General features: G+C 41.8%; 1 protein-coding gene and 1 long non-coding RNA gene across 5 annotated transcripts in view; one reads left to right on the top strand and one right to left on the bottom strand.

The window, feature by feature from the left end:
* The window catches only part of CUNH7orf31 (chromosome unknown C7orf31 homolog), a 38,521-nt gene extending 31,732 nt beyond the window's left edge, over positions 1-6,789 (bottom strand). The window contains exon 1 of the mRNA XM_008686414.2: positions 5,926-6,789. Coding sequence (XP_008684636.1) covers positions 5,926-6,059 — 134 coding nt within the window. The 5' untranslated portion in view covers positions 6,060-6,789. The remainder of the gene's footprint in view (positions 1-5,925) is intronic.
* Positions 1-12,016, top strand: part of LOC103658906 — a 53,945-nt gene that overhangs the window by 40,986 nt on the left and 943 nt on the right. For 3 of the 4 annotated variants that reach the window (XR_567327.2, XR_567328.2, XR_567329.2), the window contains one exon: positions 10,572-11,005. This is a non-coding gene — a long non-coding RNA (uncharacterized LOC103658906). The remainder of the gene's footprint in view (positions 1-10,571; positions 11,006-12,016) is intronic. The other variant, XR_567330.2, reaches the window with a different exon arrangement.

The following is a 12,016-nucleotide window of genomic DNA, read 5'->3' as shown; positions in this document are numbered from 1 at the left end:
TCCTTTTGACCCCAAACTGATCAGGGAAGCTTACTGGGCTCACAAATGCTCTGTGTGCATGAGGTCTTTGGAGGAAACTGGGAATGACTGTGTTTCACATCCGGGTAAAAGTGTTACTGAACAGAAGCAGCAGAAGTGAAACCAAAGGAAACCAAAGTCAGAAAGTCATTAATGACCACTCCCACCCCTATCCTGGTAATATAGAAAGTTTTGAGGAAGGCTTTGGACTTCCAGAAGGTATGGAATAAAGATTTGAGTGGAACTTATCTAGATCTTAAGGGCTGAGAAAATGGAGTTGAATTTTTGGCCAAATCGTAGAGATGATGTAGAATTCAGGAATGTAGGGGCGCCTGGGTGGCTCAGTCATTAAGCGTCTGCCTTCGGCTCAGGGCGTGATCCCGGCGTTATGGGATCGAGCCCCACATCAGGCTCCTCCACTGGGAGCCTGCTTCTTCCTCTCCCACTCCCCCTGCTTGTGTTCCCTCTCTTGCTGCCTGTCTCTCTCTGTCAAATAAATAAATAAAATCTTAAAAAAAAAAAAAAGAATTCAGGAATGTAAAGCACAGTAGAGAAGAGCTATGGTAAGAGGTGAAGCAAGAGAGGAAAACAAGAACAATAGCTGTGGGCCTTACAAGCCCTTTGGACTGTAACATCTGTGCAGTGGGGAGCCAATTAGAAACATGGGAGAGGAGCTCAGAGAGAGGGGTATAGACTGTGGAACTTCTTTGTACCAGTATAGTACTTGGCTTAATGTATTCCCCCTGTAAATATCTGCTGAATGGAATGAAGAGCTAACACTTATAAATGCTTATAAATGGAATGCTTTATCTCATGAAGTCACTAGATAGGGGTTGGCAAACTATGGCTTACAGGCTTGCCTGTTTCTGTTAGTAACTAATTCTATTGGAATGCAGCCACAACAATTCATTATGTATGGTCTATTATCTGTGGCTGCTTTTTGCCCTGCAATAGCAGAATTGAGTAGCTTGACAGAGACCATAAAGCCTAAAACACAGTGGACCCTTGAACAATGTAGGAGTTAAGGGTGCCACCCCTCGTGCAGTTGAAAATCAGCATATAACTTTTGACTCCCCCAAAACTTAACTATTAATAGCCTACTGATGACCAGAAGCCCTACAGATAACATAAACAGTTGATTATACTATTTTGTAATAGTGTACACACATACGAACACACATATTTTGTATGTTATGTGTATTATATACTGTATTCTTACAAAAAGTGAGCTAGAGAAAAGAAAATGTTAAGAAAATCATAAGGAAAAGAAAATACATTTATATTACCGTACTGTATTTATGGAAAAAAATCTGCATATAAGTGAACCCAGGCAGTTCAAACCTGTGTTGTTAAATGGTCAACTGGATTTACTGTCTGGCCCTTTACAGAAGTTTGCCAGCCTCTGCACTTGCTAGTCAAGGAGAAGCTGGGTGACCACTGATTTAGGGTGCTGTGGAAGGCATGGCGGTATTCAGCTCTCAGACCTCTGAGGCCTTCGCCAGCTTTATGGCAATAATCAGTAGACGTGGTATGAAGGGCATGACAAGTGAAAAATATTTAAACACATTTGATTAATGGCAACCTAAGCTTTAGTATCTAAGTTTTAAAAAGTTATGTTTAAATTATTAGATGAGTCAATTTCTCAACATCTGACCTCCATATATATTACATTGTCCTGGGAAGATGAGTCAGTAGAAAATGTTAACCAGCCCTTTGGGTGGGCATCCATGTAAAGCCAATAAGTTGCAGGAGACCATTGAAAATAAAAGTCAAAAGCAAAAATAAGTCCTATTTCTCCTTTATTTTAGTGTCTCACATATTCCTCCTTAGCCTGAATATAACAGCATCTTATAGAAGGAACTAATTAAAATAAATATTGAGGTTTTAGGATTAAATAATTTGAAAGCTTAAATAATACATGTCTCCATAGCAAAGAAAATAACACTAAATTGTTAGTACTGCAATTTGTGGCCACATAAAAGTAAGTGTTTACTTGTTTTTGAGATAGATAGGTTTCCTACGGATGAACCAGCATCTTGCTTTGGAGTCACTATGGAGTTTTGAGCATTACCTTCTTTTTTTTTTTTTTTAAGATTTTATTTATTTATTTGACCGAGAGAGACAGCCAGCGAGAGAGGGAACACAAGCAAGGGGAGTGGGAGAGGAAGAAGCAGGCTCTCAGCGGAGGAGCCTGATGTGGGGCTCGATCCCAGGACTCCGGGATCACACCCTGAGCTGAAGGCAGACGCTTAACAACTGAGCCACCCAGGCGCCCCTTTAGCATTACATTCTACTTGAGGGGCTGAATTTAACCAGTAAATATTGGAAGGAATGATTAAATGAAAGCTCAGAACAAACATATTCTCATTTTTAGTTGGCAGAGGACTTGTAGTAAAAAAAAATAAAAAAAAATTCAAGAATCCTAAAGCGATGGAATGAATCCAGAAACCAGATGGGAACTTTTGATGAAATCTTAAGCAATTCTCAAGGTACTTCCTTAATTGATGTTTGTTTGCTTAATGAGCTAGAGAACTTGCTAAAGGTAAGGAGATGTCAACCAAATGGAAAACAGAGATAGACATCTGTCATGATTTTGAATAGCTGTACCAGCCATTCTTGAATTTTCAATGGAAGAAATATGAAAGAATACCACGTGTTTATTGATATTTTTAAAGGAGATCAAGTCAGAGTATATATAATAGTGACTACTATAATCAGTCCAAAATACACCAGTGAAGAAAGTAACGGAAGGATGAAGAGTAACTCCCCTTTGGCCAGTGGGTAAGCCAGAACCATAATCCTGGTTTTCTTACTGTTTTCAGTGCTTTCTGCTAGACCAGTGGTTCTCAAAGTAAGCTGAAAAACTTCTAAAAATGAAGATTTCCTAGACCCACCTCAGACCTCTTGAGCCAGCATATCTCCAGATAGAGCCTGAGAATCTCTATTTTTAGAAAGTGGTTCTGATGTGTCCTGTCTACTCACCAGTGCTGGGTAACAGTGGAGCTAGACTGCCTATTCTGAAAAGAAAAAGTATGCTGATGTGAGGAAGTCATTTTGCATTGTTGTTCAGTGGTTGAGTTCAGAACACATGATATTTTAAAAAGGTATCTTCTTGTACATCCAAGTTTAGAAAGGTAAACTTTTGAGAGCTAACATATGCTAGAATTCATGTTCACCCTTATCATTATGAAGGGTAATCCCTAAAGGCCAGGAGCTTGCTTTTTTTTCCCCTAAAGATTTTATTTATTTATTTGTCAGAGAGAGCGAGGGAGCATAAGCAGGGGGAGCGGCAGGCAGAGCAGGCAGAGGGAGAAGCAGGCTCCCTGCTGAGCAAGGATCCCGATGCACAACTCCATCCCAGGACTCTGGGATCATGACCTGAGCCGAAGGCAGCTGCTTAGCCAACTGAGCCATCCAGGTGTCCCAAGACTAGGCGCTTTTTGTCTTGTTTTGCTCTTGAGATGCCTTGAGGCTTGAGTTGGGAGCCACAGACCCTGACCTTGCTCTGAAGAAGTAAGCCTCAGCATTGACAGACTAGAGGTACCAGTGTTACCCTGATGACCACTTTTCAGAGCAGTTCAGAAGAAAAAGAGAACTTCTATTTCTGTAAGCTCCCAGCTGCTTTTTAAGAGGGAGTTAAAAGGAGGAGTTTTGAGAATGCACAATCATCGTGGCTTTCCCATTTGGTAACTATGATAGGAAAAAATTCACATGGAATATAAGGGAAAGCAAGTTTTATTTGTTAGGAATCAGGAACATGGTTGTACCTACCTTTTACTTCAAGTAGTACCTTGCTGTAGTTTATAGGTAACTGAACATATATTGTATTTAATTTTATAATCAGTTAATAAAAAACAGCATTTTATCAAAGATGCTTCCCTTAAAATTTATGCCAGTTAAAAGGTTTTGGAGCCAATTACTAACCAACCATAGGACCATTTAGGTAGAAGAGATAAACATTTCAGTAAAAAGCCTTACATAAGTGCTTTTGAGGGAATAGTGAATTCATTCAGATAGGATAGCCTTAAATTCCTACTCAGATCCCTTTTGGCCAAATATAACATTTTTTTTTTTTTAACGATTTTACTTATTTATGTGACAGAGATACAGCCAGCGAGAGAGGGAACACAAGCAGGGGGAGTGGGAGAGGAAGAAGCAGGCTCCCAGCGGAGCAGGGAGCCTGATGCGGGGCTCGATCCCAGGACCCTGGGATCATGCCCTGGGCCGAAGGCAGACGCTTAACGACTGAGCCACCCAGGCACCCCTTTACATTGTTTTTGAGCCAGGGATAGCTGCCTATTCCCAGATCGTGCACAATCTGCTAAGGGTTCCCTTTGACTCAAGGGAAGCCCTGCTTAATCTGATCCCCTTGGAACTGAGTATGAGTAGGACTTTAGGGCTGACAACCACTTTTGGGAATCAGGTAACAAAAGGGGACATGCAGCAAGGACTGACTCAGTAGAAGTGAGCTGAGTCTTCTTTCCCACAAATATGAAAATATTCCTTTTCATTAAGTGAAAATATCAGTTTATAAAAAAATAGGTTAAATATGACCTTCAAATTTTAAAAAATAGAGAAAACACATATCTAGGTGTTAACGGTGCTTATTCTGGATAAAGGAAGTACAGAGGTTTTTTCCCCAGGCGCTTTAATTTCATAGCTTTTCCTTCTGTTAGAAAAAGGGAAATTTGTTTTCTTCAGGATTTCCATGATTTCTAAATTATTTATAAGGAACGTGTTAGTTTTATCATTATGGGGAAAAAACTTTCTTCTTTTTTCATATAAAGAGCATGTTTACAAACTAGACTAGATCCATGAGGGCTGATCAAGATGGTGAAAGCCTCGACGGAAGAAAGAGTAAAGTCTGTAGGGAACCAGTGTCTGGTCTGGCGAAGAGAATTCTTACAGAGGCAAAGGATCTTCGAACTCTCGAAGGGCTGCTGTCGTGGAAATGATAGATTATTCTTACTTTGCATGGCTTTGGAGAGAACTAGGATCAGCAGGTAGAAATTAGGGGGAGGAAAACATGTTCTCAGTAGAAAGAAAATTATCTAACAATCAGTAGCTTTCAAAATTGGGATGGATTGCCTGTGTGGTAGTGACCTCCCATTTTGGAAGTGTAAACTGAGGCCAGGTGGCTTTCTGTGTTTCTTAAAGAAGGAATTCTTAAATGAGAGATTTGACCAAGTGAAATTATAAACAAAACAAAACAACCACACGGGCTATTTTTTTTTTTACTGTCCAAGTGTTTTGAGAATTTTTTTTTTTTTTTTTTGGCCTCAAAATGATTCAAGTAAATACAGAAAGCTGGCACTAAGATCTTGGAAAATTACTTGTTTGTACCCATAACTTCATATGTAAAATGGGGATAATAATAGTACTTACAGGGTTGTTGTAAGGATTAAAAGAACTGCTACATTCAAAGCATCTGGCTCAGTGCCCACTTATGTAATTACTCGATACACATTAGGTGCAGTTTTAATAATAATTTGTAATTAATGTGTTACAGGAAATTTGGTAAAGCAAAAATTTAGATAGCAACTATGAACAACAGATTCTGGGAGTGTTTTTGAACAGATGGTGTTAGGGGATGATAGGGAACCACTACACTACTCCTTATAAAATAAAAAGTTTGATTAAAACAGATTAATTTTCAAATGAAAGAAGTGATCATTCTGGAGTTCCAGAAGGTAGTGGATGAAATTGATGTCTGCCTTGTAAAAATACACACCGACTTACTTTTGATCGAGTTCCTAACAGATGTGGACACTTTACAGTTAATTGTCATGTTATGCCATCTCTATCATGTGATAAACAGAAGAGCCCCCAATTGAATTTTTTCTCACGTATAAAAATAATGTATTAAAGCCCTTTTTAATTATTTATATTCTCTAGTTTTTGTTTTACCTGTCCTCTGAGGCAGTTGGTCGAACAGTTGTTTGTAGTGGAGTGTGCAATTCATTAGAGTAGAAGGTATTGGACAGTATGTCAGCTCCTTCAAGCTCTCTGCAACAATAGGGCCTGCCGTGAATTACCTCCATGTTTCTTGACTAAGATGGCACAGACTGGAAGAGAAAAGGAGGGCACACTTGGTTCAGCAGTCAGCTTGACTTGCTCACTATCACAGTGACCCTCCCTCAGGGAAGGCAGGGAACATACTTTATATTGCTAAATTGTTCAGCTCAACACTGCATAGAAATCACTTCCTTCCTCACCAAGGGGCTGTCTATGGACCCTCAGATTATCACATCAGTGATAAATAGCAACTTAAATTCTAAGGAAATGAATTTCAATGGAAACAAATCCACAAAATGGAAGATGTTTCTAAGTACAATCTAAACACTATGTGGATGACACGTAGGTCCATATCCGTAAAAGGCCACTACTGCATGGACATCGACTGAAATTATATTTTTGCCTCAATTTTTACCATAACTATTCAAGAAAGCTCAGCTGATCCCTCACTTCCTCCCCACCCCACAATTCCAGAAAGCAGGCAGAATCAACCAACAGAATCAGCAGCTGTGCTTCTAAAGGTTTCAAGGATCCGGAATGAGAGAAGTCCTTTGCAGAGAGGTGGAGAAGCAGGGGCGCAGCACGAGCAGGACCCCAAAGGGGTGAGAATTCCACCCTCTCCCTCAGACTTAGAGGGGGAAGCCAAGGAGGCGCCCAGGCTGAGACCGCGTGCTTCCCGGGCCATCAGCGTCCTGCCAAGTAATGACTCGGGGGGGTTCGGACGCACCTGGGACATTGGCCTGGGAGCAGCCCTGGACCGCGTCTCCCCTTCCCCTCCCCAGAGCTGGTGGGCCTCCGCGGGGCGTGGAATCCCGCCGTCGTCCGCACCTGCGGCCCGGGGAGCTTGCGGGCTGGAGGCAGGTGCGGGTGGGAGAGAGAGAGGGACCTCGGACAGACCAGGGGTGGGGTTGAGGGTGCCTGTGACGGCAGCTGTGACCGTGGCACTAGGTAATGCATTCTTGCGGGGTGGTGGGCGGCTCTTACAGGTTTCGCAGGAAGGGAGCCCAGGAGCTCTGCGACCCGTAGGAATTGGAAGCGGGATTGGAAGTGTGGAGGGAGGGCTAGACGCCCAGTGTAGAGGTGAAAGGAACTCTTCCGGGGCCCCAGCCCCGCCCCCACACCTCGCCCGACTCTGTCCCCAGGCGTCCTGTGGTGGGGGCACACTGTTCTATTCGTGGGCTACCTGTTCCAGGCTTTTCTCCTGGCCCAGGCGTTCCTTCGTGTGGACCCGGCAGAGGACGAGCACAGGGCCAGGATAGAGGGCCAGAGGACACCCTGGTGAGGCGAGAGCGTCCGACCCATGTTCTTCCTCCACTTCCCTGTGCTGGAATAGGGAAGAGTGCGGCCACATCCAGGGTGGGTTCGCAGGACTCTGCGCGGGCTGCTCCCAGGCTTGCACCCTGTGAGAACCTCGGCTCTTCTCCGCTGGGTGGGCGTGGACTTGGCGAAAGGGTAGGTTGGCCCGCGGATGCCTTCTGCAGTTCCCGAGGACCTAGCCCCACTTCATTGACCTCGGTTATCCGCACCTCTCCGCTTGCCCTTTTCCCCCAGCAACAAATGAGAACCACGTTTCTGCACTTACAGAGCCACGAGTTTCTCTGATGACTGAGTACTGGGCTCCCCAGAAGGATGGGGTGTGAGAAGCTTAGGTTTTGGGAGAGGCTAGAACCGAGCCTGCGGGAACACAGAAGGATGTAGGGTAAGAGTGATCACCACCTATGAGAAGGGAGATGTGACAGTGTCCTTGTTCTCTGCTTTTTTTTTAAAAAACAACGCTCTAATCAGCCGACCAATGAGTATTCATTTTATGCTGTGCCTTCTAGGTGAATGTTTGAGGGAAAGAAAGGTGCATTGGAGTAGACAAGGTAGTCGTTTGGTATTCTTGGTCAACTTCTTAGTCCCCGCACCTCGCCTACAACTCCACTAAGCTTGCAAGAGTAAATACTGCTGCAGACAGTTGTGAATTAGGTGGTTTGCCTTTATCTTTTACTCCTTTATACATCTTTCCCCCCATAAAAAACTTCTCATGGAAGTACATCCTAACTTTTTTTTTTTTTTTTTGTCTTTTTGCTGCTCTCGGGTTTTCAGGATTTCCCTTTAAATTCCTTCCCATTAAATTCCCTGTCAGCTCTGCCTGTTTCCTGTGCCCAACCTTCCAGTAATTTCCATACTCCACCATTCTCTTGTGGTTGACCTTTGTCCCATTTCCTCATGGCTTGATTTTCCTGGAGGTAATAATTGAGCATAATAGGTTTAACCAGGCATATCTGCTGAAGCTGCATCACTAGGCACGTGTTTGTATGTATGCGAGTGGTTGTGATACCAGAGAAGTTAGGGCAACAGTGGGTTGACTGACCAGGATATGTGGTGATAAGCTACAGGTTCTACTGGGTTTGAAATTTTATTTTCTGTCAAATGGGAGTGAAGGTAGGAAAATATAATTACTTATTTTTAACTTCGCTATTTCCAAATAAAATTTATAGGCAAGAAAAAAATTAATTGTCAGATCTTTATAAAACAAGTGTTCTCTTTGGAAAAACTTCCCTATCTGAAAGGTTCTTGAGGATGTCAAGACTGGGTCTGCTTGACCATGCTCCTTATTCTAGGCGTTTTTGACTTACTCACACCACCTCAGCCATCAGGTGATATATACGTGACCCCGACAACACAAAGTAGCCACCTACCGAGGGGTCCTCAAAATAACTGACTTCTTAGGTATATCACCACCACCAGTGCAGTCAGTAGCCCCAGATCTACTACTGTCTACTTCTCCTGACGGGTTGATCCCTCCTTCATCACCTCATTTACCTTAATATATTCTTTGAATCACCAAGAATCCTTCCAGCAGGGAAAATGAAATTTGGGAATGAAAAAATGTATCATAGAATATTGTGTCTGGTTGACAAAAATTCCAAACCTCTTAAGTTAGACCTTTAACATTCAAGGAAATAATATACAGGAAGTATATAATAATATAAATTATTAGTTATACTCTATAACCTTTGTTTTAAATCTGTTACAGAGACTTTTAACTAAGTGGTATTTGATAATGAACCAAATAAGGTTTTGAGATTTCTGGTACTTCTTGGCACATAGGAGTATTTAAAAAAATCCCCCCCTGTTTTGATATAATTGGCATATAACATTGTATAAATTTAAGGTGTACAGCATAATGGCTTCATATATGTGTATATTATGAAATAATTATCACAATAATTTTAGTTGCTAGCATCTGTCACCAGTGATCTTTAGTTACAAAAAAGACTTTTTTCCCTTGCGATGAACTCTTTTAGGATTTGCTCTCTTAGCAACTTCATATATACCACACAGCGTTACCTCTAGTCATCCTTTTGCGCATTACATCCCAGTACTTATTTATCTCATAACTGGAAATGTGTACTTTTTGACCACCTTCACTTGATTCCCTCACCTCTTACCCCCTCCCTGCCTCTGGCAACTACAAATCTGATCTCTTTCTCTATGAATTTGGTTGTTTTTTGTTTTGTTTTGTTTTTTGTTTTTGTTTTTTGATTCCACATACAAGTGAGATTGTACAGTATTTATCTTTGTCTTATTTTACTTAGCATAATGCCCTCAAGATCCATACGTGTCATTATGAATGCAGGATTTCTTTCTTTTAATGGCTGAATAGTTTCCCGTGTGTGTGCATGTGCCACATTTTCTTTATCCGTTCATCTGTGGATGGACACTTAGGTTGTTTCCGTGTCTTGGCTATTCTAAATAATGCTGCAGTGAACATGGGTGTATAAATATCTTTTTGATATAGTGATTTCATGAATATTTTATAAAGATTTTATTTTTATTTATTTGAGAGAAAGAGGGAGGGAGGTAAAGGGACAGGGAGAGAGCACAAGCAGGGGGGAGGGGCAGAGGCAGGGGGAGGGGCAGAGGCAGAGGGAGGAGCAGGCTTCCTGCTGAGCAGGGAGCCCGACATGTGCTGGATCCCAGAACCCTAGGATCATGACCTGAGCCCAAGGCAGATGCTTAACTGGCTGAGTCACCCAGGCGCCCTCATGAATATTTTTTAAATGGAAAAAGTTTGAGTTTTATTCCTTGCTTAGAAGATGGGTTGGGAAGTCTCTTTCAGTGACTTTAAAATATACATTTAAAAAAATCGCAGAACTTAAAACCTCATTGATTCCAATGTATATATCCTACTTACGAGGATGACAAAAAATACATACTCTGCTGGCTTTAAAATTAAACTGATTACAAATGAGTTTAGTGACACTTTAATATTAAATTGAGTTTTTTGCCTTGAGTAGCTAAGGAACTATGTAGTCATTGAAATGACGTAGATGCAGATATTTATAAAATGTGCTTATTTAGTAAATAATCCCTATTGCCTAGAATGTGTCAGGGACTGTCCCAGTGCCTGCAGTCTCAGGGTACGGAACCAGGGACCAGTTATAATTCCAGTGTGTAGGTGCAGCATTGAGGGGCAAACACTCTTGCACTTCCAGCCTCAAGAATTATGGAAACGAGGACTGTAGTCATGTAGTATATTTTCTTCCTAGCCTAGGTGGCCTAGGCTCCAAAGATGGCCCCAGTGAACCACAGCTCCTGCTATTAATGGTCGTGTGTACTTCCCACCTACGTTTGTATGGGCTGGTCTGTGACTCGTGTTAACCACTTGAATGCAGTAGAAATGGTGCTGTACCAATTCTAGACCTACTCTTTAAGAGGACTGGCAGCTTCCACTTTCTCCTTCTTGGAACATTTGCTTTCGGGAGCCCTGAACCACCGTGAAAGAAGTCTGACTACCTTACTGGAGAGACCCTGTGGAAAGATTACATGAAGAGGGGAGAGACCCTTTTGTCATAATGTCCCTGTTATCTGAAGAGATGACTCCAGTCCCGCCTGCCACCTGACTGCAACCATATGAGAGGCCCCAGGGGAGACCAGCAGAAGAACTGCCCCCATGATTTCAGTCGATCTACAGAATCACAAGGTAATAAAACAGTTGTTCTTTAAAACAAGTCCTGGGAGGGTTTATCATGCAGTAATAGATAACCAAACACTGGTTAAGTAATGTTTGTATGTATTATATAATTTGTTTTCTTTCTTATCTTTTTAAATATTAGAATGTTTTAATATTTTAATGTTAACTCAGGTGTTTGTTGGTGGTTGACTTTACAATGTAGTATTTAAGATGCAGAATATTTTTATGGCATTGTAACTAAACTAGGAGAGGAAATTAACATCATCCAGAAGTAGACATGGTGACTGTTAGGACCTTCTGGGGAGTGAGTCATAGGATATTCATTTGTATGAAAAATAATTTCATCATTTTAGGTGGAAGCATGCCATATTATTATTGCACTGATGTTTAAATATGTGTAGAGAGGTGTCTGTGGGTACTGAAGAGCCAAAGGAGTGGACCCTAGGCTAGTTCATGCCACAGTAACATATAATCCCCAAATCTGAGTGGCCTAAAATCTCAGTAGCTTATTTTTCCTTATGCTCCCTAAACCAATACTACAGGGGGCCTTGTCGTTCAGGGGCCTAGGTTGATGGAAAACTCACTGTCTGATAACTCTGCCATCCCAATATGGGGCCTCAAGATATGGACCAGCAGAAGGGAGTGTAGATGATTAAGCACCAGCTCTTAACTTTTTCTACTGATAAGTGATTTGCATCAGTTTATAAACATTTCAGTGGCCACAGGAAATTACAGGGGGTGGCCTGGGATATGTCGTGTTCCTGCGTACCTAGAAAAAGAGGGAACTGGAAATGTTAGTGAGTTCTAGAAACATCAGTCGCAGTGTTCTTCTACTACTTTGCCTCCCTCCAAGTTTTAGCTTCATCCTATCATTCTCTACACTGCCACCTGGGAGATTTTTGTAAAATGCAAATCCGGTATGTTTCTTGCTTGAAATCCACCATGGGTCCCTGTTATTCACAGAATGAAGGCTAACTTCTTAATCTGAAAAAAATTTTCATAATCTAATCTTTCTCAACT

This window comes from Ursus maritimus, unplaced genomic scaffold, assembly GCF_017311325.1.
Source record: "Ursus maritimus isolate PB19 unplaced genomic scaffold, ASM1731132v1 scaffold_3, whole genome shotgun sequence".
Lineage (NCBI taxonomy): Eukaryota > Metazoa > Chordata > Mammalia > Carnivora > Ursidae > Ursus > Ursus maritimus.
This window is presented reverse-complemented; position numbering and strand designations above follow the sequence as displayed.